Source organism: Neovison vison, chromosome 2, assembly GCF_020171115.1.
Source record: "Neovison vison isolate M4711 chromosome 2, ASM_NN_V1, whole genome shotgun sequence".
NCBI lineage: Eukaryota > Metazoa > Chordata > Mammalia > Carnivora > Mustelidae > Neogale > Neogale vison.
The window spans coordinates 21,884,124-21,909,081 of NC_058092.1; the positions used below are offsets into that span (position 1 = coordinate 21,884,124).

The 24,958-nt window shown below is 49.2% G+C and overlaps 1 protein-coding gene across 2 annotated transcripts in view; it reads right to left on the reverse strand.

Annotated features, from left to right (window-relative positions):
* Positions 1-6,774: 6,774 nt before the first annotated feature.
* MECR (mitochondrial trans-2-enoyl-CoA reductase) overlaps positions 6,775-24,958 on the reverse strand; it is a 29,794-nt gene continuing 11,610 nt past the window's right edge. For both annotated transcript variants that reach the window (XM_044237619.1, XM_044237620.1), the window contains exons 2-10: positions 23,613-23,710; positions 23,028-23,159; positions 15,690-15,833; positions 12,982-13,084; positions 11,854-11,956; positions 10,881-10,954; positions 8,701-8,761; positions 8,474-8,546; positions 6,775-7,125 (exon numbers count right to left, since the gene is read on the reverse strand). In XM_044237619.1, coding sequence (XP_044093554.1) covers positions 6,965-7,125; positions 8,474-8,546; positions 8,701-8,761; positions 10,881-10,954; positions 11,854-11,956; positions 12,982-13,084; positions 15,690-15,833; positions 23,028-23,159; positions 23,613-23,710 — 949 coding nt within the window. In that variant the 3' untranslated portion in view covers positions 6,775-6,964. The remainder of the gene's footprint in view (positions 7,126-8,473; positions 8,547-8,700; positions 8,762-10,880; positions 10,955-11,853; positions 11,957-12,981; positions 13,085-15,689; positions 15,834-23,027; positions 23,160-23,612; positions 23,711-24,958) is intronic.

A 24,958-nucleotide genomic window follows, 5' to 3' on the forward strand; every position in this document is an offset into this window, starting at 1 on the left:
AACGGGCGAGCGGCGGGACGGACGCAGCCGAACCCCAGCGACGTACGTACGCGAGCACGCAGCACGCGAGCGCGCGCCTCCCGCCTTCCCCGCCCTCCCCGCAGGCGGAGGGTAACGGGAGGGAGCGCGCGTTCGCTTCCCGCCCGGCCAGGAGTGGGGGCGGGGTTTGCCCAGGGGCGCGCCGGCGTGGGGCGGGGCCAGGTGACCGACAGGCGGTGCGTGCGGCGCGGGGCAGTCCTCCCCCCGCCCCCCGCCTCTCCGCACGTCCTCTCGCGAGTTCGCTGTGTTTGGGCCTGCGCCGCATTCGCAGCCGGGTGGCTTCGCTCCTCCCCCCGGAAGTGCCTGCAACTGTCCCGGCCCAGCGAGCGTTTCTGCTTTTGTCCTTTGAACCGGGAGTGGTTTCGACTTCTGAGCAGCTTTGTAGTTAAGTCTGGCTTCCAACCGTCTTTGTATCCGTGACCTTGGACCCGTTACGCGCCAGCTCTCTAAGCCCCATTTGTCTTCTCTGTATAAGAGGGATAGAAATTCCAACCTTCCAGAGCCAACTGGAAAATTATATATGAGCATAGATACGTCAAGCACTTAGTACTGTTCCCAGCACATTGCAAGTGTCCAATAAATACCAAAATTATTTTAAAAATAGGACAGGTTGTTTCAATAGAAGCAGTGTGGAAGGTGGGGAAGGCTGGAGTTTTGAAGCTAGATTGGGCTTGATACTGACTAAATTATTTGGCCAGTTTATTTTCTATTGTAAAATTAGAGTGATTTATCCCATTTCAATGGACTAAATGGATAACTAAGTGGGGTAATATATATGGAAGAATATACTGCCTGGAACAGTATCTGGACCGAGATAGGAACTCAAATATTGGTATATATATATAGTTATTTCATTTAAAAAATATCTGAGAGAAAGAGGAAGCACAGGCGGGTTAAGGGGTAGAGGGAGGAAACAGTCTTCCCGCTGAGCAGGGAGCCCAAGGCAGGGCTCTGTCCATGGCCCTGAGACCAGGACCTAAGCAGAAGGCAGAGTCTTAACCTACTGAGCCACTCCGGTGCCCCTTAAAATTACATTTTGAAAGGATAATTCATTAACTGTTTCAAATGATACAGTGGAAAGTCTTCCCATCTCCGTCCTCTGGCCATCTCGTTTCCCTTCCCAGAGGCAAACAACGTAATCAGTTTCTTAAATGCCCTTTGGCAGGTATTTTACACAAAGCAATAGGGGTGTGCTATATGTACAGTTTCGTGCTTACTATTATTTTGAAAGTCATTCCATCAGTACAAAAGAAGCTTCCTCAGGATTATTTTTATGGCTTATGAAATGGCGTTATACACAGTAATTTATTTACTCAGTGCCCTACTGAAGGATACTGAGGTAGGTTCAAGCCATTTGTTTTAACTGCTGCAATGAGTAACTTTGTATATACATATATGTAGTATCTATTCCTAGAAGATAGTTGGGGTAAAGGGTGTGGGCAAGTATAGTTTGGACAGATATTGCTCAATTCTCCTCCATAAGTACCTGTTTCTCTATCTCATCATCAACACCGTGTTATCAAATTTTATGATCTTAGTCAATCTAATAGCTAAAAAATGCTATCTTGGGGTAGTTTAGTTTGTATTTATCTTGAGTGGAGTGAGCCTCAATTCATTTAAGAGACACTTATATACTTTCTGTGTCTGCTTATATCCTTTGTTTTTTGTTGTTGCTGTTAATTTTTAAAAAGATTTATTTATAGAGAGCACGCATAAGGCAGGCATGGAGAGGGAGAGAGAATTCTCAAGCAGACTCTCCGCTGAGCCTGGGATTGATCCCAGGACCCTGAGCCGAAGTCTAGAGTCAGCCACTCAACTTACTGAGTGACCCAGGAGCCATCCTCCCCCTTTTATAGATTTATTTGAGAGAGAGAATGCAAAATCGATGGGGGGTGGGGGTAGTGGGGGCAGAGGCAGAGAATCTCAAGCATACTCCCCTTGGAGTTAGGAACCCAATGTAGGGCTCAGCTCAATCTCACTACCTGAGATGACGACCTGAGCTGGAACCAAGAGTCAGATATTTAACTGACTGAGCCACCCAGACTCCCCCTTTGCCCATTTTTTTACGGATTCATAGGAGCTCCCTATATATTAGCGAAATCAGTTGTTAGATGAGTAGTATTTTTTCCCAGTTTGTTGACTTTTGACTTTTCCCAGAATGTTTTCTGCTATGCAAAAACGTAAGATATTTATGGGGTCAAATTTATCCACCCTTTATTTTTCTTTGATTCTGGATTTTGTGTTGTAGTTTTTCTCACTTTGAGATTTAAAAAGAAAAACACCTCCCATGGCTTATTGTTATTTTTAGGACTTACTTTTTTTATATTGCAACCTTTGATCCATTTGGAATTTAGTAGTATGAGGATCATGATATTCTTAAGAACTGGTTTTAACCTTGGTTGTCACGTAGTCTGTGATCAGACTACATCTGTTATACAGATGGGAATGAAAGCCCCATACAGGGAAAATGCCTGTCTCTAAATCCTGCTCCTCCTCCAGAGTTTCCTAATTTAGGGAGTGGCACCTTCCATCAGGCAAAGTGCTGAAGTTCAACCTTCAACCGCCTCATCTAGTCGGTCCTTCCTTCTAAATGTTGCCGAATCCATCCACTTCACTCCCACTTCCTAAGTGAATGCAGGTCTTGTCATATTGTTCATACATCAGGGCTTTTAGTTATGCTTTTCTCTCTGTCTGCAATACGATTGGCCCCTTCTCAGGCCTCAGACCTTCCTTGCCCTCTTTATCTCAAGTATCCTGTCTATGGTATCACTGTATTTTTTTCTTCACAGCATCTACCACACTCTGTAATTGCCTTATTTCTTTTTGTTCATGGTCTTTCTCTTCTACTAGAATATAAGCTCCCTGGTATCAGGGGCTGTGTTTTTTGTCTCCTACTGGATCCCTAACATCTATTAACAGTGCTTTTCACATAGTGGGTGTTCAATATGTTTATTAAGTGAATAAACAAATGATCTCTTACCTGAATGACTTCAGTGGCCACATTCTCCTTTTTCCTGCCTCCCCATGAGACACAGACTCAGGGAAATTTGAACTGTCTTCTGATTGACATGCTAATTATCATTGTACAAAATCAAGGAGTCCAGAGAAAAGAGGGAGCACAGGGCCAATTTTGGGGCCAAAAAAAAAAAAAGAAATAAGTCAGGATTGACTGGTATGGTGACCAGACAGGGTCAGGGGAGCTGGCTTCTGGTGCCAGATCTGCTGCCTGCTGTGTGACCTTGAGCAACTCACTTCGCCTCTCTTGGTGTCTTCCTCTTCTGTGAAGTTATGATATTAATTAAAATCTCAATGATACAAGGAAGTTGTAAAAATCAAATGGAGATACACGTTAAAGGGCTTAAACACTGCAAAGGGTTAGGGGCATAGGAGAGCTTGTTTTTCTTTCAGGGAGTGCAAATGTCTCCTTACCTTTTAGGTCAGCTCTGCTGTCTTCCCAGGATTTTCCTGCCTGCAAATGTCTATCTTCTTTACCATTTCCAGCTGCTCTGGCTGGGCCCAGTGTCTTCCCCAGGGCAAGGTGCCTACCAACAAGTATGAGGCTGGTAGATGCAGCCAAGAGCTTCCAGGCGCAAGGACAGGCCCGCCTGCTCCACACAGATGAATTCAAGAACCTTCTTCCGGGCCTCAAGTCTTTCCCTGAGGAAAGCAGGCTTATTTATCTCATCTCCCAAGACACAAAGCAGTCATCAATATTATGGCAGTGGCTGTAAGTAGTTGCAGGATGGAAGCTCCCAGAAGACACCAAGCAGGGAGCGCCAGAGTCATTAAGCCTCCAGACATTAGGTGTGCCCCAGCTTTGGTTTAGGAGGTAATGCCTGTTCGTCTTCTTTCAGTCCCCTGGAGCCCAGGGTTCCTCCTCCAGCCATTTAAGAAGGATTTCACTTAGTGGGCCCAAAGAGTTGTCCCCACTCCATAGAGAAATTATTCGGCCTGAAAATGAAAAATAGCCTCCGTACTTGTGGAAAGTGTGCAAGAGATGATCCATCTGAAGTTTGATTCTTCCTATGGTCTTGTCACGGTCTCCTCTCTGTGCTGGCCTCTGAAATGTTGGTAATCCTCATGCTGGTCTTTGAAGTTTCAGGGGATTTTCCTTATTTGAAATTCAGAAGCCTGGGAGTTTCTGATGTTCTTTTAGTGTCTCCCTTCTCCCAACTGTCCCCTAACCTGCTGCCAGAGGAATTTTTTTTTTTCCCCCAAAGCAGAGTTCTTATTTTCTGGCTCAGAAATCTTTTGTTTCCTACGGCCAATAGGATCAAGTTCAGATTCCTTAGTGGGGAATCAAACTGCCACCATTCACTCTTTCAGCTTCAGCATGAATGATTTCAACATAAATTAGACCAGAGAATACGGATCAGTTATAATCAAGTTCAGAGAAAGCCCCAATACTAGGGACCTAAATAACACAGAAGCTTGTTTCTTATGTAAAACAAATCCTGAGGTGGCCAGTTAGGACTTCTGGGTATGGGGGACCCAGGCTTCTTGGATCTTGTCACTGACCCATTCTTAACATGGTCAAAGATGGTTGCGCAAATTCCCAGAATCAGGCCTATGTGCCAGCCAGGAGGAAGGTAGAAAGGGAAGATAAAGGTACAGGATGGATGCCAGCTATATTTTAAAGAGGTTCTTAATAAACTGACACCTACCACTTCTGTTTGCATGACAAGTGACAGACCTGTCTGCTGCAAGGAAAGCAGGAAACCTGTTTATTCCAGCCACCATGTGCCGACCCAAAAGTTGTCAGCATTCTTAAGAAGAGAATGGATATTTGGGGGGAAATGAGAAGATTCTAACATAAACGTCCTGCTTCTATAACTTAGCTTAATCTGGTCCCTTGGCTTATGCTTGTCTCCTTTCCCTGCCTGAGAAAACTATAATCATCCTTTAAAGCACAGCCCAGATGTCATCTCCAGACCCCTAGAGCTACATTCTCAGGACATCTTGCACATCCCTCCATGGGGTCTCTAATCATGATGTTAGGAATCTTCCTCCTTCCTGTCTACCTCCTCTGAGTCTGTACCAGGGGCTGCTCCCTCCCCATGGCTGCAGGCTCATCGGTCCCCCTAAGCCCAACATTGTGGACTCACCCCGAAGAACTGAATCTGAACCGTTCACTCCTGTAGACTTTGAGCAGCCTCTTCCACCCTCTCAGGCTTTTTGCACTTGCCCATGTTGACCATCTATACAGTCAGGTGTCCCACTAACCTCAAGGATAGAGGACAGGGGACAGGAGAGACCTGGGCAGGTTGGGGCTGATCCCAAGCCCAGGTGCGCAAGATAGCAACTCTTATCCAGAGGACACCTGCGGACCTTCCCCAACCCTGGGCTGAAGAGGAGTCCTTTTCTCCAGAGGACCCAGAAGGTGCTCCCAAAGGCAAGAGTATTATGCTAGGGGCCTGTCTATGTGTTTGCGTGCAACTAAGTCTGAGCATACTCTGGCCTTTGGAGCCAATTTTCCCACATCACTCTTGCTGAAAATCCCTTTGTGCCTCCCCTGCTCTGTACGGTAAGTGCTGACTTCTCGAACATTCTTGCTTTGACCTCTGCTCACAGGTCCCACCTTAGTCCTCACACTCTCCTGTCTCAGGGGGCAGAGCCAGGCTCCTAGCCCTCCAAAATCTCATATGTGCCCTTGGTTTCGCTTGGTATGTTTTCCTGCTTGGCCTTTAAGATTTACTGTGGATGACACCTCCTCCATGAAGCCTTCCTTCAACCCTCAGGCAGAGCTTCTGTGTCCCCACTGCCCTCTGAATACCCAAGTCTGTGGCCTCATTATATACTGGGAAGGTCGGTCCCCTTCTCTGGGCTAAGCAACTAGAGGGCCAGTCCCCTCTCCCCCATCACCAGCATCCCTAGCCTAAGGCATATACTAAGTATCCAGTAAATACTTTCCAAAGTTTCTAGTTTTTTTGCTCTGAATGAGTGGATCATAAGGCAAACATGGAAAGTTACATAATGTCAAACTCTTCTCTTTGAATAAAGCTGCTCATTTTCAGAGCCAACTTTCAAGCTTCATGTCAGGAAGACTCCCCTGACCACAGATCAGACAAGACCCTGATCAGTGATGGTCTCAGCGTTTCACCCACATGCTTAGCATATGAATCCCCACAGTAGTTGTTGTAGGAATCTTAGTTTAATGCTGGGTTTCTCAGCCGCGGCATCAGGGACATTCTGGGCTGGGCAATTCTCCTTTGGGGAAGGCTGTTTTGTGCACCACAAAATGTCTGAGCAGCATCACTCACCTCTGCCCTCTAGATGCCAGTAACATCCTCTCAGTGATGACTAAAAATGTCTCCAGACACTGTCAAACACCCCCTGGGGGTAAAATGACTTGGGGCTGAGAAGCACTGGTGTAACAACCATCTCCCCAGTTAGAACAGGCATCCGTAGCTTGGTCCGGGGACCTGAGTGCCCACCTCCTTGGCTCCTCAGCCTGACATTCTCTCTCCCGTGTAGCTGATCCTCCTCCTGCCCCAGACTGAGCCACACACCACCCAGAGTGAGTCACATGTTCCTTTTTGCTCCTCTGCAGAGAGCCTGAGGGTGGAGCCCGTGTCCTACTGGCTTTTGTACCTGCCAGTGCCCACCCTTGCTTTGTTTCCAGGTGGTCAGGAAATCATCGCTGGGGGACAAGTGGAGGACGGGCAAGGGGGCTTCTTAGCAGGTGTACAATGAGGGTCCTTCTTGACAGGGATGACTTCTACGGGTTTGTATGTGTTTGTTTTTCGGAAGTTCACTTTATTAGACACCCTGGGGCTGGCCCTGGGGCAAGCCTTGGCTGGCTGCACAACCCTCCCAGTTGGAAGAGAGGACATCCTGCGGAAGGCTGAGGGGGCCCTGACCGAGGTGCCAGAAACCAGTCCGGCTGATCTGTCTCCTCTCCCACCTCGTTCTGGCTCCTCTGTGATTAGCACATGGTGAGAATCTGCTTTGAAGACACGAAGGGCTGCATCGAAGCTTCCAAGGCACGCTGGTAGTCCTGCAGTGGGACCTCGGAGCAGGCGGGGGCTGTGAGCTGGCCTCGGCTGATGAGACCGCACAGCGTGAGAATCAGCTCCTTGAACTGGGCTGTGGGAAGTTAAGGAAGTCAGACGGGGTGTGGTGGCAGGGCACAGCAAGACACACCATGGGCCACCCCTGGTGGCAGGAGCTGGCCCTAAACTCCAGGAAAGCCTCAAGAGCCCAGGCTTGCCCAAGGGTAGGGAGGTTGTGGAGGCAGCCTGGTTCCTGGTGGGGTAGGACAGAGGAGCGTGGGGAATGGCCCCAGGAGCTGGTGGGCAGGCAGAGCGGTGGCGATGAGGGCTCAGCCACAGAACCTGACTGGGGTGTAACCGAGAGTCCTGAATAGTGGGAGGGGCAGGAGTACTGAGGCAGGGCGGCTGGAAGAGGCACAGGGAAGGGAGGTGGATGGTTGAGGGCTGGCGGGGGGCATGGGTGTGCCTGGCATGCCAGCTGATGTGGAACTGATGAGCTTTGCTCAGGGAAAGCAGCTTTCTCTGAGAAACCAGGACTCCCTTAGAATCCCCCAGGTTGAGGTCCCCAGCATCCCCTCCCAGGGCCTGCACCCCTCTATGGCCCAGGAAGAAGAGAAGTGAAGAACTCAGTTGAGAAGTGGTTTTTCACAGACATCAATGCATGCAACATTCAAATCTAATCATGTCCCCTGTTGAGACCGCTTTGGTGGCTCTTCACTTGCCTTTAAGATAGTGTCTGAGCTCCTTAGGAAGGGTTGTAAAGCTTCTCATAATCAGGTCACAACCTATCTGTCTAGGCCCCCACTCTCTATGATGGGCTTTTGCATAGGCTACGTTTCTGGCCTGAAACATGCCATTGATGCCACCACTTTCCTCCCCTTCACTTGGACAACTCCACGTGATTCTTCAGTCTCAGCGTTGGGGGTGTGTGTGTGTGTGTCACACTCTGGACCACCAGTCCTCCAGGAGAGGAAGGCTGGTGGACTGGCTCAGGTTCTGGAGTCAAAGAGATGAGTTTACATTGTGGCTGTATCACTCCCTACATGGGGAGACTGGGCAAGCTATCTAACCACTCTGAACCTCAGTTTCCTCCTCAATCAAAGGCCAACAATATCTAGACAACTGTGATATTTCAACTGAGACAGAAGTCAAGTAACTTGTCCAGGTCCCACGGCTAACCTGGGTAAGCCTATTCCCAGTCTGGCAGGCAGACTGGCTCCAGAATTTGTTCTCTGTACATGGCGGTCTTCCCCAGGGGCAGCTGCTCAGGATGAGGACAGAGTGTGCCTTGCTGACTGCAGCTATGGCTAGAGGCTATTTTCCTTCAGCCTGCCGTGGCGTAGGAGCCCATCACCTCTCCAGGCCTGAGGATGGCGGGTCACTTCTACAGCAGGCACTGCCCTCTTGTGTGGCCCCTGGCAATAGGGCCATCATCCACTCACCTGGACTGTGGTCCTTCTTCCACTGGGACAACCAAAAGCCTCGAAGTTTGAGATCCTTAAAAATGAGCTGGCTCTGTGGACACAAGAGGGACAAGCTGGGGCTCTGAGGGCCAGCGTTTCAGGCTCTGCTGGAGGTATAAACCCCCTCCAGGGACAAGGGCTTCTGAGGGTCTGGACAACTGTGGGGTCCAGGCCTGTGTCCACGTCTGCCTCCCCCACCAGCTTACCACAGAGGCTATGACGGGCTGCTTGGCCATTCCCCCGTAGGTCACCATGGTTCCCCCAGGCCTGGAGAGTCCAGAGAGAACAGAGTGGGTACGGGCAGAGACAGGGCCCTTCTCAAAGCTGCCAGAACACTTCTATTCCAACCCTGGTCCTTGAACCTTGCTCTCAGAAGGTTGGGAAGGTTTCAAAAACTGTAGACTTGAGTTCCCACCCAGACCTAAGGAATCAGGAAGCAAGGATCCCTGCTCAAGCCAAGCGACAAACAACCCCACCAGGCGACATGGATGTTGAGCCAGAGCTGGGAACCCACTGATCTAACCACCCAGTTGTGCTTGGATGAAATGTTGCAGAGAAGTGTGCTCTGCTGAGAAAAGCCCAAGTTTAGTCCTGGCTCCCTTCCACTCCTTCATGTGCAGCCTTGGGCCATGCACAGACATCGGTGCAGACCTCTGCTTGTCACCTGTCCACACTGACTCAAAGGAGCTGTGAGATGAGGTGGCCGTACATGTAAGGAATGGTGTCAGTGGGGCAGAGGACAGTGGGTGACTGGCCCTTTGCTGCAGGAGGGGCCTGGTCAGGACCTGCTGACACCCACACGTACCCCAGCAGTCAAACGGGAGAGGCTCAAATAGTTTTTCAAAAACAAGTAAGCTGGGACTTCCTATGCTCATCTTAACCTCTGTTCCCTCCCCACTTCCTGGTCTTTTAGGAGTTTGTTGACCAAGGACAATGGAAGGCGAGGGGGGCGCTTTGCAAACTACAGAATGGAAGAAGCTGCTGTGTGAGGTAGGTGATTCTTTGTGCAGGAGGCTGATGGGTAGTTTGGTCTTAAGTTCCCTTCAGCTGACACCTGTTCCAGAAAGTAGCTTCTGGGTGGGGATCACGTGCTCCCCCCACCCCCCTGCAATGTTCATTGAGCGTTTTCTGGGTGCGGGGCACAGGTGTGAGTATTTCCATGTGCACTGGCTCTGTGAAGACCCCCCATAGCTCCAGGGGGGCACTGTTATCACTCTGGCTCTGCAGTGAGAAAACTGAAGCCCCTCCCCACCCCCCGCCACCTGTGGAACGATTTGTGCTTCTTCTCTGTGTTCTTGGACTAACCTTCTGAGGCAGAAAGGGTTTATATTCCCCCCCTCCCCTTCCCCTAACCCCGGACTCAGACTCGGGAGGAAGGGCTGTGTTCAGGAGTCACAGTGGCTTGGGGTTAAGCCTGGCCCTCCCACTTCCCAGCGCTTGGGGGAGGTAACTAACCTTTTGGGTCCTTGTGTAAATGGGATGGGAATAGTATCCCTCACTTGAGTGGGGGGCAAATCAAGCCCTCTGCACAGTCTGGTGCACAGGCAAATGCTCAGTGATGGCTCTCACAGCTCTCTGGCCACATGACGCATCTTCCCATCTAGCCTGTGAATTCTAGAGAGTTCCCTCAGTGTCTTAGCCATCTCTGTACCCCCTCACTAGTGACTGTTAGCAAGTAGATGTCCACTAATATTGTTGAGGGGATTCCTGTTTTAGTTGGAATGTATCCTTTCAGGCACTCCTCAGCTCAAGAAGTTCATGTTAACAGAAAAAACAAGGGAAGGACGTGTACTGTTAATATTGTCAACAAGGCTTATTCCCCCTTGGTTGTGTTATGATAGATAAGTTTCGTGCATAATTTTTCCTTTGTATTTTTTTTTTAAAGATTTTATTTTTTAAGTAATCTCCACATGGGGCTTGAACTTACAACCTTGAGATCAAGAGTTGGATGCTCAACTGACTGAGACAGCCAGGTGCCCCATCCTTTGTACCTTCACATGCTTTCAAAATGCTTTGTCAGAGCATACTTTTACTTCGAAAATGAGAATCTAATAAAAAACTTAAAAGTTAACAAGCTAGGACTAAGTGACTTTTTAAGAGGCCCCTAGCTTATGAATCAGTAACCATTCCCCTCTCACAGAAAGCTTAGCCATCTTCTGGATCCTTTGGAGAAACAAAATGGGTAGGTGTCTCGGTGATCTATAATGTTGGAGGCTGAGAAAGGAAGTGCCTGGTTGACTAGGACAGGACTGTGGTCCCAGTTTCCTGCTCAGGGTTATGCTGACTTGGCCTTGGCTGGCGTTGGCTACTGGGACTTGGTCACATCCTCCCAGCTAAAGGCATGGAGCGCGCTGGCCAACAGGACCTGCAGGGGTGAGGGACTTACGCTAAGTGTCGCAGCAGTTCTGTGGAGCTTTTCCCACCAACACAGTTGAGAGCAAGCCGCGGCGGGGGCATGTCCTAGAAAATAAGAAACCTGCAGTGAGGGAGCAGCTCTGTACATGTGGGGTTGGAAGCTGGCTACCAACAGCTCCCCCCCACCCCGCCCCGGGCCATGTGTCAGAGGGAGGGAGCGAGGAAAATGGGATGTCTGTGCCTTCAAACTGGGCCCAAGGAGGACCTTTGCTTTATCAATTTAATCCCATTATCTGTTTTGGAATTTCGTCCAGAACTCATCTCTGGGAAAGAACAGATGGAGGGTGTCTAAATTCCTTTTTGAAGGACTTCAGGTCCCCTGAGTGTGCCTCTTCTCTGCGTGTGCACTTACAACTCAGTTCAACTCGGGCTTTAGAAACCTTAAGAGGCATGTGTTCTTGAGAGAGTGTGTTTGGTCACTCCAGGGTTCAGAGGGAGGAGGCTGAGATACAGTCTCATCACTTATTGGGTGTGCTGGGGGATGGAGGTTCTGGAAGGTTAAGAAGCTGTGAGTTCAGAGAGCCCTGACCCCACCACCTGTAACTGTCTGCCCTTGGTGCCCACTGATCTCTTTTGAGTCTTGGTTTTCTCACCTAGAAATGCTTTCCTTTCTCTTCCTGCCCTGTGCCTCAGGTTCCCCACATCCTCCCCCAGCTCGGAGATTCACGCTGGTTGGGAGGGCTGAGGGGATGCGCTACAAATATTCAAACCTACACACCATCCAGGGTTTCTTGAACTTTGTCTCTCCTGCCTCCCTCACAGCACCAGGAGCCCTTAATGAGTGCTGTCCCCTGGCTGAGGGAATGGGCTTTCCCCTTCCACAAAGAGACTAAGGGAGAATTTGGAGAGGAGCAACGGGGGCCAGTCCCAGCCCTTCTAGCAGGTCTGTCTTCCCCAGGGAGATGAGCATGGAATGAAGGCACAATGCCCCTCATCCAGGGTACCTTAAAGAAGTTTTTCATCTCAGGCTTCCTTAGCTCCTCTTCTGTGAGAACATGCTCGGCCCCCAGACTCTTCAGTCTGTCAGTCAGCTTTTGGAAGTCAGGTCTGGAAACCAAACACAATCCATGGCCCTTGGTTACACCTGCTGGCTTTCTTTACCCTAGGCTCGTAGGACCCCTCTGCCATGGCTGTGAGAACATGAGTTTCTTTGTGGGAAGCTGGGGTTGTGTGTAAACCAGGCCTTCTGTAGGGACTGGCTACCTGATTTCATCACACCCAACACCTCCATGCCTCGGTTCCCTCACTGGTATTTTGGGGTGATTCCTACAGCCCTTGTCAGCTCAAAGGTGTGAGAAACAATCTGGCCCAGGGAGAAGTCATTTCACATCCTGGCTTTGTCTACCGAAACAACAAACTTCATTTCCCTTCCCCCACGCTTTTCAAGGGGGCTCTTCAGTGTGTTGTGCAAACATACTCCAGCCCAGGAGTGGCTCTGGACCTCTTTGGCCAAGGCAAACAGTAGTTTTTGCTAACACAAGTGAGGGGACAGGGAGGGGAAGTGCGTGTCAGTTCTCCTCCTAAGACTGGACTTCCAGGAGACAGCGAGGCTTAAGACAACTGGATGCTATGGTGGAAAGAGCTCGAACCAGGGAGCTAACAGTCTGTTACCGACTTGCTATGTCTTCCTTTCTCTGGAACTTGTTCCTCACCATAAAACAGAGATGACAGTCCTGTCCCATCTCCTTCACATCCCTGGTTAGAGCAGTTCAGAGTGCCACACAGACGCAAGGGGAGAAAGGGCCCTGGGTTAGTTCACAGTAGCAAGAACACAGTTTCAGGGATTCCCAAATATGAACTGTGGGTGTGAGATCATGGGTTATCTCAAGAGTCTCAAAAAGTCTTGGGCAACCACCTCCTTCCCGCTCTCCCTTTACATTTAGGACGTGGCTCTCCAACAGCCAGAGGCCCCCTGGGCCTCCCCTGTCAGCAGTCCGTGTCTGCTGCAGAGGACTGCTTATGCACGGGTGCCCTCTAGTGGAGACAGGGGCATCTGCAGGGATGCGGGGCAGGGTGGGAGTTTGGGAGGAAGGGCCACTAGCTTGCCCCTGGGATCAGGTCTCCCCACACACCTGTCTCGGACCACATTGATGGTCCTCAGGCCCAGGGCTGCGGCGATCTGGATGACTGCTTGCCCCACTCCACTGTTGGATGCATTCTGGATGACACAGTCTCCTGTGGGGCCAGGAAGAGACCCAAGTCAAGCTCCAGAGACCTGTAACTGGGTCAAGGGTTTCCTGCCTGGGATCCTATTGTAGGGCAAGAGAGGGGAGTCTTCAGGCTCAAAATGACCCAGGACCTGGCTGCTGAGCCTTCTCAGACCTTGGAGTGTTGCTTACTCTTCTCCCAACGCCCCCCCCCCCCCAAATTCCATAACACCCATGGTGCCTCCCAAGACTTGGCACCTCGGAGCCCACACTAGACATAATTTAGACCCCACTGTGTGAAGGACTTCATGTTGATCATCAGCCTTCTGATTTTATATTCTCAAATCTCTGCTTAGGTTATTTCTATGGTTTGTAATGCTTCCTTCTTTCTCTCTTCCTTCATTTTGAAATCCCACGTACCCTTTGAAGCACAGCTCAGGCGTGGCTTCCTTCCCATCTTCCCTGTGTGTGTTTCCCCAGTGCTCCGCAGGTGGTGTGCTCTATCTCATACTTGGTTGTGGATAGGTCCGTTTTTGGCAAGAGCCTGCGGCCTGCAGCTTCCTGAGGGCACGGCCACACTTTATTTCCCCTTTGTGCTGCTAAGTATAGGCACACCGCCTTGAAATGGGTTTAGAGCTGTGCTGGAAAAACCTGCAGCCCCGGAAGCGGGGTCCTTTAGGTCATCTGTGGTCAAAGGCCAGGCTTGGCTTTGGAATTTGCCAATGGGGGAGGCAGTGAAAACGTGGGTTCTGACAGGACATGGACCTGGTGTGACTCCCAGCTCCCTCACTGACTATAACTGTCTGAAACATGGGACAGGTCATGACCTCAGTTTACTCCCCATAAGACAGGAGTCCTGGGAACACCAATTGGGATGCTTCTTATTAGTCAGATGCCAATGTGTCCAGGAAGGTGCTCTATTATCCCAGAAATGTTATCTGAAATGCAGGGATCTGGGGCTACAGACAGGGGAGTTCCTGGAAGAATGCCCATTCTCTGTAGCCAGGAGTCAACATATGGATTGTCACCCATTAGTGGGTTATAAAATCAAACTAGTGGGTTGCAAGTAGCATTTTTTTTTTTTTTGTTAAAATTCCAGGTTACAGAATTAAGAGAGTATAGCGCACTCTCTTAGTGGGTAAGAAGGGTAAATACTGTTCCATGAAACTGTGGGAACCAAAGTACATACTCACCTATATCCTTGTACTGGATTACAAGGTAAGCTGTAATTCTCACTATGGCTCAGCAGGACAACTTAGACTAACACTGATCTAGCCCAGGCCACAACTGTCCAGAGGCAGGCAAGTGGAGGGATATGCACCATGGGCCCCTGAGGTGGGGTCAGATGGCCCTGATGTCCAGCTGTGGCCCAAATATGAGGTGGCCTGAGGGGATGAGATGCAGGCGATCAAAATATCTCCTGCACCAGGATTTGGGCAAAGGTCCCTAGTCACCTTCTGGCTTTTTCCACCAAAGGCTTCCAGGACCGTTCTGGCACAGCTGTGAGGACCTGTGTTTCTCTTGGCAGGGAGCCGGGACTGGTTTTTAGCCTCAAGCAGCGGAGGCTACCTAAGCCTATCATGCACCAGCATCTCTGCTTCAGGTTCGACATGCGCATGGCAGAGCTAGACTAGGCCATTTCTCTAGCCCCCGGACATGCAGAGTGTGCAGGGTGGCCCTCCAGCAACGGGGGTGAGCCCAGCCTCCTGTCAGTGGGAGGTTAACTGTGAGGTGGGTTCCATGAGGGTCTTGGGACGTCCCCTCTCAGCAAGGCTGAGCTCTGCTTGCCCATAGCAGTAAGCGGCCTTACCTGGCTTTTCCTCCTTCCATCTGGCTTGCCCCATCTCCTCACTCCTGCTTCCTGGGATCACCTTCCCTGCCAACCGTCCACCCTCCATCCTTGTCTCAGGCTCTGCTTTTAGGGAACCCCGAACAGAACACTTGGCTTTGTCATCTCCTTGCCGAGTGAACTCACATAGCAGTTTCCTTCTCTGGACCTCAGTTTCCTCACTTCTGAACAGGAAGAATAATCAAGTAGGGGAATTACTGTGCTGTGTGCATTTTCGTTAATCCTCACAAACCCTTCCTCTCCGTGTTACGGGTGACACATCTGATGAGGTCGTGTGACTGTGAGAGGGGAAGCTTGGGTTCAGACCCAGGTTTTCTGCCTGGGGCCTGGGCTTTCCACCACAACACCAGCCTCACCGCACTGCTTTGAAGGTTTAATGCATGTAAAGGTCTCTTATGTGAACTGGAAAGTGTCCTATAAATGCTGAGTGAATTACTGGGTTCAGCATTTTACTGAAAACACAGGCACTGTGTCTATCTTGTCTGGCTTTGTATCCCAGAGCTTAGCACAGCTCCAAGTTTTTGCTGAATGACAGAATTCCGTCCCAAGCGCTAGGGAATGTGGTCCTTCAGCGGTTATCTGGAGTGTTCTCCTCATGAGGTTTCAGCATGTTTTCTAGGATCCAAGCTAACAAAGCAAAAGCAACAATCACGCACTCACCCCGGGTAGGGGCCCATCTTCCTCTCAGCCCCTTACTGGTAAGTTCCCATGGTCTCGGGGTCAGGATTTGGGTCCCATCCCAGGCTGGGATTCCGGCCTGCTCCCAGCTCCTGTGGGTTCCTACCTGGCTGCAGCTGCTCAAAGTCCATCAACATCCTGTAGGCCGTGCAGGGATTGACACTCAGCGTGGCGGCACTCTGAAGAGGGAGGTCACTTGGAATGCTGATCACTGCTTCCTCACTGAACACAGCCTCCGTCTGCCAGGTTCCTGAGTCAGGGGATGAGTCCAGGGTAGTGAGACAGGACCCCTCTCCACACCGGACCCCAAGTCACCCTCCTCAGTAAATGGGCACCTAAGAAATCAGCCTTCAAGTACTACTTAGAGAAAAAAGAAGATCTAGGGGCGCCTGGGTGGCTCAGTCGGTTAAAGCCTCTGCCTTCAGCTCAGGTCATGATCCCAGCATCCTGGGATCGAGCCCCACATCGGGCTCTCTGCTGGGTGGGAAGCCTGCTTCCCCCTCTCTCTCTGCCTACTTGTGATCTCTGTGTGTGTCAAAAAAAAAAAAAAAAAAAAAAAAAAAAAAAAAAAAAGAAAAAAGATCTTGAAGTCCTTTGAATCTCTGTGAGTCCTCAGGATAGTTATATAAGGTAGATTCTGTTATTCTCACATTAATTACCTCAACGTAGCTCATGCCACCCAGCAGGTGGCTAAGGATCTGAAACTCCTGGACTCTGAGAAACAGCATGACATGGGCAAGGGAAGCTGTGAAGCCCCCATTTTCCTACTCAGTCCTCCTTTTCCTCATTGAGGGCAGGCTGACTTGGGTGGGATTATGGAAAAAAGCATGGAAGTAGAAGCCAAAGGCCTGGGTTTGGGGCCTGGTTTTGCTGGTCTGCTAGTTGAGCAAATTCCTAGGTCTCTGAGTTTTATTTACCCTAATATGTAAATGACACTGGCAAGAAGAGCCTGACCGGCCTCCCCCAAGGGCTGCTGCACAAATCAAATGACTGAAAGGAAATGACAAATGTATCTTTAGCCTCCAACCCACATTCCAGTTGCAGACAAAAGAATCATAAAACATCAGTGTTGAGGAGGCCCGGAGAGCATCACGTTTAACCTCCTCATTCAACAGGGTGAGAAACTGAGAAAGTGACTTGCCCAAAGTCGCCTGGCCAATCTGGGCTGCCCCTTCCACCTGCGGATACTTAGTGTGGACCTACTGTGAGCCAGGTGCTTGAACAGCACAGACACGTTCCGGCCTTCCACAGAGTTTTAGTATAGCGGAGAACATACAAAACCAGACAAGCAGATATAGTAACTATGAATTATAGAGGCAGAAGGTAACACTGGGGAGAATTATTTGAGATGGGGATCAGGGACAGCTTTTCTGAGGAGGTGCAGGCTAACAGTTAAAGGATCCAGATACCAGCCACTCCAAGAGTACATCCAGAACATTCTAGGGAAAGGAAAAAGCATATGCAGAGGCTCTGGGGCAGGACAGACAGAAGAGGGACCTGGAAGGATATACTCTGCAGGGCAGAGGGTGATGGGAAAACAGGCTTGGGCCTTGGCTGAAGCCCCTTGGCTGTGGCTAGAGGAAGGGTCACCCAGACTTTCACGACCCTGACTTGGAGTCACCATGAGTTACAGTGTCACTCAGTACATTTGCATATATAAACAGGTACACATATGTATAACAGAAACCAAAGTTTCACAGAATGGTATTTATCCTACTATGTTTGATATATGATACTATTCTGACCGATTTCAGAAAAAAAAAAAAAAGTGCTGTTGGCAACCCCCTACATCGACTTTGCTAATGGGTTACAACCTACCGTCTGACAGATGCTCCCCCACGTGGGTGGGATCCTGTACAAAGCAGAGGTGAGGAGGACAGACTTACAGTCAGACAGACACAGATTCAAGCCTTGGCTCCACCACACACTCACTAAATCATCTAAGAGAAACTCCTTGGAGCCTTGTTGGCTCAGTGTCTAGCTCTGTGGGTCTCCGGGGTCCTTGGCCTACGCCTCCAAAGCTCTGGAGGGTGTGAACCCACCCAGTTGCTGGGATTTGAAGGGTACCCTGGCACCATGTGGTCAGATATGGAGAGGGGGAACAGCTGAGGTGACTAGTCATTGTGCTGTAGGAGGAGGGAAACAATGTGGGCTTCAGGGATCAGGTATGGAGACAGGAGGCAGGAATACACTTTGTTAAGGGCTATGTCACAGTACATCTGTGGCTGAGGGGACAAGACACTGGAAAAGTGAAGGGTTCCTTTGGAATCTAGGAGGTACCTGGGCATTCTCTGGGCTCCACCCAGCCTGGTTCTCAAATCTTCATTGCCATCTTCATAACCATGGCCCCCATTCATCTTAGCCAACATGTACTGTATCTACTCTGCGCCAGATGCTTACTGTAGGGCCTTCTGTGCATGAAATCAGGGATGTTTTCTAATTCCTCTTGATGGCTCCACAATGGAAATCCACCCTTTGACACGAATTTCTGGGGCTTGGCCGTCCTTAATCCTCTTCTCAAGAGAACCTGGGTGGGATGGGGGCAGCGCCCACGGTCAGCCCCATAGGCTTTTAGGGTTTTATTTATTTATTTTTAAAAAGATTTTATTCATTTGATAGAGCACACGAATGGTGGGAAGGAGCCAAGGGAGAAGCAGGCTCCCCACAGCAAGGAGCCTGACGCGGGGCCTGATCCCAGTGGGATCATGACCTGAGCGAAGGCAGACACTTCCCTGATGGAGCCATGAAACCCTTAGACCCTGGAGTGGGGGACCGGTTTTAAAATTCTAGCTCTGCCATTCATGATTTGTGTGACTTAGAATTATCCACTGCATCTTTTTTGACACTCATGTCATAGTGTGAAGATTAAATGCAATGACATTTGTACAGATGATTGCTGTGCCTGGTACGTAGATATGGAATGTCTCTTGGTTTCCTTATGATCCTAAGTCCCATGTCCTAGTTCTCAGGACTCCCATTCCTCACTCCTGTGCAACTGGCCCTTAACCATCTCTACCACCTAATGCAGGGGTTGGCAAACCACCACCATGGGCCAAACCTGGTTCACCACTGGTTTTTGTAGACCAAGTTTTATCGGAACACAGTCACACTCACTTCTTAGGTACCATCCGTGGCTGTTTACGAAGGTAAAGCTGAGTAGAGGAGGTGTGGCCTGCAAACCCTATAATATGTACAACTGGCCCTTAAAAAAATTTTTGCTGACCCTGATCTAATGCGTACAGAAATTTGTCGAAATTGTTGTGTGTCTTCCCTCAGTTGAGCTGCACAAATGAGTTGGGAGATGCCGGGCCACGACTGTTAGCTGCATTGTAGAGAGGAGGACACTTGAGGCTCAAAGTAGCTGTGGCTTCAACAAGGTCACCCACGGGGGTGGAACAAGATTCCCAGGTGGCTGCTCCTGCTCCTGCCCCATGCTGCCCCGGGAGGGCTTTGAGCGTTTCCAGTGAGGACGTCAGTCCACACGTTCTCTGGCCTGGTCTCCTCGGGGACTGCCTGTGTGTGGGGAAACACTGGCTATGGGCACAGCTCAGTACCTACCAGGAAGGATGGCCAAGGTTTGGCCAGTTGAGGACTGCGCTGTTCAATGGCTGTGACTCTTACTAAACTGCAGCCAGAAGGAAGACCACATCTGTTCACTGCCGTCGCCAGAGCCCCGCACGCAGCAGAGGCTCACGAAATGCTGGCCGACTGAATGAAGTTGATTATAGTCCTGGCCATTATAAAATCCTCATGCTCTTTGACCCGCACCTGGTGGGAAAGACTGACCCTTTGTCCAGGAAGAACTCCCTGTTCTGGCTGATACCTGTCTCTGCCACCTGTGCGATGACCCGCACCCTGGCAGACGCCCCTCATTCTTCTCTCCAAATCTAGTGACCTGTCTTCTCAGGCCCTATGGCACTGCTTTGTTCAGACCCTTCTCAGGTGAAGCCTGAACCGTGTGGCCACCTCATTACTGGCTTCCTGCCTCCACCCTCTACCTTTCCAGAGCATTCTCTGCACTGCCCACGTCTGGTCACTCACACTTCTGAACTCTTCCTCTCGGTCTCGTGAGCCTCCATGACTGGAGCCCAGCCTAACTCTACGGCCTCATCTGCTGTCTCCCTCAGGCGGGCAGGGACCCAGCCACACCCCTGCAGTTCTGACAGTGCCATGCCTTCTCCCACCAACCGCCGCACCTTTGCACATGCTGCCTTCTCTGCCTGGAAGCCCTTCCTCACCTAGCCCACGGCCTGTGCTTCTCCTCAGTCTTCCCAGACTGAGTTCAACAGCACTTCTTTGCACAGCTTCTCCTCAAGCTTCCCAAGATGGGGGGGACTCTTGCCTTTGGGCCCACCCTCTCTTTACAATGTTTACCACATTGTATCGTATTAAGGGTTGTTTTTCTGTTCCTGGGTTCCCCAGCCCCAGCCCAGAACACTTTGAGGGCAGAGACTGTGTCTGACAGGGGCTGGCACAAAGCACCACTTCCTCTCGATACAGAGAATCCTGCAGCTCTCTGCTCAGATGGCCAGGTTCTTTCACTGCCAGGTGGGGCTGCAGGAGAGAGTGGAGCCATTCTTGGCAGCTCTTCTTTTCTTCTGCGGGGGAGGGGGAAAGGGAGAGAGAGAATCCCAAGCAGGCTCCACACCCAGCACGAAGCCCAGCACAGGGCCCCACCTCACCACCCTGAGATCATGACCTGAGCTGAAATCAAGAGTTGGATGCTTAAGTGACTGAGCCACCCAGGTGCCCTTCTTGGAAGCTTTTCTGATCTCAGAGAAGAAAAGAGCTTCTGGTAGACTGCTTTTACTGTTTTTTTTTCTTTCCTGCCTGGTGCCTTTTTCTTTCTAGAACTGTTCCTTCTTAACCTCTGAGGCTCCATCCTCTGAACCACAGGGGTGGGGAAGAGACTCAGCTAGGGCAGTTGGGAGTGGCCCAACCCCACACCTCTGGTGGTTTTAGGCCAAAGCATCTTTACCACAAGCTTTTTTGCCATATAATTCATTAGCCATAAGGCAATTTTCTCATAAAAAGTTAAACAAAATAACTGGCTGAATGTTTGGTTTGACAGTTTGTTGGTTTCATCTACTAGTTGACAGTCTGGTTTCATCTCTCCATTGACACAGTCCTTCTGTTTTGTACTGTTTAAACCTTAGCCCTCATAATGGTCTATACAGTAGCACAAGAGTTTTGAGCCCACATTTCCCAGAGAGCCTTGGAAAGTCTATCAATAGAAATGTGACAATATGCCAAAAGCAGACAACAGTGCAAAAGGCTTTCACAACACAATACAAAGGCAGCTACAAATGTGCATCCTAGTATTTTGGAAACTGATAGTTCTCTTAATCAAGGAAAAAATTTTAGCAAAAAAAAAAAATTAATAAATAAAAATTTAAAAAAGCATGATACCAATTCAGGAGATGAATCAACAAGCACAAAAAATTGCATACTAGGAATAAAAGACTTTGAAGACAAGCGCTTAGGAACGTTCTGTAGATCACGAAATAAAATCAGTATTTGTGCAGTATTGCTATGCAACTACACTAAACATTTTGAATGTACTCTAACATTTTATACTTTGCAATAAAGTCTTTTTAATTTTGTTCCTCATTTTTCATGTTTCATGATGTCCTTTTTAATTGAACGTTCCACTTTTATTTTTCATGATTTTATCTTTTATAGCAAAGTTGCCTGATGGCCAATTCATTATGCATGAAAATGCTTGCAGTAAAGATGCTTGCCATGACAGTGCTAGATATGACGAGGCTCATGAATGAGCAAGGACCAGGCAGGGCCGGTCAGAGTCCTGCTAGCAGATGGATATGGCCGTGCTGGACAGACTGTGTTCATTTGTTTGTTCTTAGGATGAAGCAAACCTTGGATGCTGGTGGCCACCTATGAAAGGTCAGTTTGAATCTCAGCTCCATCACTTAATGGCTGGGTGACCTTGGGCAAATTGCTTAATATCTTACCTTTGTCTCATATGTACCTTCTGTTGTGGGAATAGTTGAGTGATATAGACAAAGTGTTTAGAACAGTGCCTGGTGCAAAGGGAATGGACGATAACTATTCATTGATGTTATTACATCACTGTGTGGGGGGAGATTCCATCTGAGAACTAGTGAGAACAAGAGAATGGGCTCTGTATCACTGGGGTTCCTGGATCTAGCAATACCTGAAGACTTCCATCTCTTGTTCTTCCCAGTTCCAGGAACCAAATAACTTCTTCTTTTTTCTAACTTCTTCTTTTTATATAAATCAAGTTTACGTCAACTCTCTAAGTGATAGCCCAAAGAATCCTAATATTGTAGTGCAGCAGGAAAAGCAGTGGTGACAAGATTTTTGGTGGGCTCTCTTTCAGTTTGCCGTTTCCGTTTGAGTTTCAGTCTTTTAGATGTTCAAAAGCGTGGATATCGTATTCCCTGCTTCCCTCTCGTGGTTGCTGTCAGGATACTCTGTATAACGTTTGTGCCTCAACAACTGAAGCGCTAAAGAACAAAACTTACCAATGACTCCCTACTACATATCAAAGAGAACCCTAACTCCTTTGCTTGGCTTCTGCAGGGATCCCCCATGTGGCCCCACTACCTTTGTAACCATCATTTAAGCATCTTCTCATGTGCAAATCCTCTGCTGAGGCTACACTGAATTTCTCATCATTTCCCACACTCACCTTTGTGACTTTGCTCATTTCGTTTCCTCCAAATGCAATGATTTCTGGCTCATCTCCATCTAACAATCCATCTATCAAAGGTGCATTCCAAAGAAGCCTCCTCCACAGAGCCCTCATCCTTCTTTAAGACTCTCTCTTTCTGGGTGCCTGGGTGGCTCAGTGGGTTAAGCCACTGCCTTCGGCTCAGGTTATGATCTCGGGGTCCTGGGATCGAGTCCCACATTGGGCTCTCCAGTCAGCGGGGAGCCTGCTTCCTCTTCTCTCTCTCTCTGCCTGCCTCTCTGCCTACTTGTGATCTCTGTCAAATAAATAAATAAAATCTTTAAAAAAAAAAAAAAAAAAAGACTCTCTCTTTCTCTCTCACATCTCCATTCACCCACAGAGGAGCCAGAAGTGCCCTCTGCTTCCTGTGAACTTGTAATACACCCTTTATTGAGGTTAATAGTTTAGAGATTTCTTCAATTAGATTTTAACCTTCTGGAGGGCAGGGGCTGTCTTATTTGGGTTTCCCACTGTATCTTACAGCAGGGATTTAGGGATGTAGGAATTCAGAGCCCAAAGAGATGAGAGAGCAGGTCCACTACCTCCAGAGTGGAAGAAACACAATTTCCGTACTCCTGTTCAGCTCGCACTGCATCTGGTGGTGGGTATATGAGCTCAATAATAAACTCTGCATTGCTTAGTCACACTGAGCCAATGAGCAAACATTTCCAGTGTGGGTGAAAGACAACCTGGAACAAAGAGAGGCTGCAGACACCTGGAGAAACTCACCCAAACCGGCATTGGCTGGAATCACCCAGTCTCCTGGCTTCACCCCAGTCACACTGCCGCCCACTGCTACCACCTGTCCAACGCCTTCGTTCCCTCCAACGGCAGGGAGCTTGGGAAGGAGGCCATAATTTCCTAAGGGAGAAGAGCACAGAGGGCCACCCTGTGAGGTCTGGGCAGTGAAAGAGCATGAACTTTGGAGTTGGATCTAAGCCTGATCTGGGCTCTGCCTTTGACCTGCTGTGTAACTAACCAGACTCTCTGAACCTTAGCTTCTTCATCTGTAAAGGGGATATTTTTTTAGCGTTCATGGTTATTATGGGGATTAGATAATGTGTGAAACGAGCCCAGTGTATCGCAGGCACTCACAGTGGTTGGTTTACTCCCCACTGAAATCTTTCTGACTCTCGAAAAGCCTCACATTCCAGAGAGGGGAGGCCAGAGAGGGCTGTAGTCTGCAGATGGCTCATCTGGAGAGCAGCTGCTGCTAATCACAGGGATTTCACACCCACACCTGAGGAAGGATGAAAACGAGGTGGCGGCTAAGCAAAAAAGCCAATCAACATAAGCCACAGAAACCAAGGTTACCTTGGATCATATTTATGTCAGATGGATTGATAGGGGCTGCCAGCATCTTCACATGGACGTCTGATCCGCCCACAGCAGCTAGCTCCAGGTTCTTCAGCCTAAGCACAAAGCCAAAGAGAGATGTTAGTGTCACCCAGCCTAGACAGGGCATCTTTTGCTCAAATCATCTCCCCAAAGTAGGTCAGGCAGCAACATTTTTGAGCTGCCATCGTGTGCCCAGGAATCAGGGTTGTTAGAAGAGAGAAAGGTGCTGTAGGGCACTAGCACAGGCTATGGGTTAACTCTCTCATTAACTTTGTGTGGAAAATCTCTAGTGCCCTTGCCATCCCCCTCCCCCTCGAAGACGGAAAGTAGTAAACCTTCTGCTGGCCTGGATTCGCCTTGTGTTTTCCAAAACTTGCTTATCACAGTCACCTGCTGTGTTTACTAATGTAGATGCTCAGGCCCCAGCTCTGACCTACTGAACCAGAACCTCAAGATACGGGGCAGCCCAAGTAATTTTTACGTCCCAGTTATGGCGACACAACTGGGACACCCTGGGCTAGCATTTGTTCTCCGCTTTATTTTATTTACCTATCTGTTAGTTACGGAGCAGGTGAGGGAAAGAGATGCCCTACGTAGTTCAGAACTCCCTAGGTGACTCTGATTTGCTGTCCCTTCTGGGTGAGAATGCTGGTCTGTCAGAAGAGATGCCAGGTGGACTGCTGAGTCTTAGGCGTGAAGCCAGCCCTACCACATGATGGCTGTGTTGCCCCAGGCAAGTTTCTTCCCAGTTTTAGGCCTCTTTCTCCATTTGTAAAATGGTGAGCGGTGGTGGTATTTTGGACTTGCTCACTGCCAAGAGCCTCTCCCATTTCAGACGGGATTTCTATGTGGTAAGGCTCTGCTCATAGTGGGCCCTAGACACTGTGGGACCCACGTCTTCATGCACTAGAACTTTGGTTAATGGGTTAAACCTGCTGAAGGGCTTTTGAGGGAGCCCTGGTGACAAAGTCCTATGTTTTTTTTTTTTTTTAAATAAAAGGAGATCTTTCAAACAGAAAGTACTGATTGGTATCCTAGACCAGCGGTCCTCGTGACTTTTTAATTACCAGAGACTCTTTTTCTGTCTTTCTCCACATCAAGACTTCATGTTTGCAGTGTTTCCCTGTGCCCAAATGTACTTGTTCAGTAATAACTCTCCTGATTTTTAGTTACCAAAGGCACACACACATATATATGTGCCACAGAGAGGTTCTAGCATCAGGCCACAGTGTCAGTGAACTACAGCAGATGTAATTCTAAGCACTTCCGGCAGAAATCTGACCTTTTAATTATACCTGAGGCTCCATTTGGGGTAGAAGTGT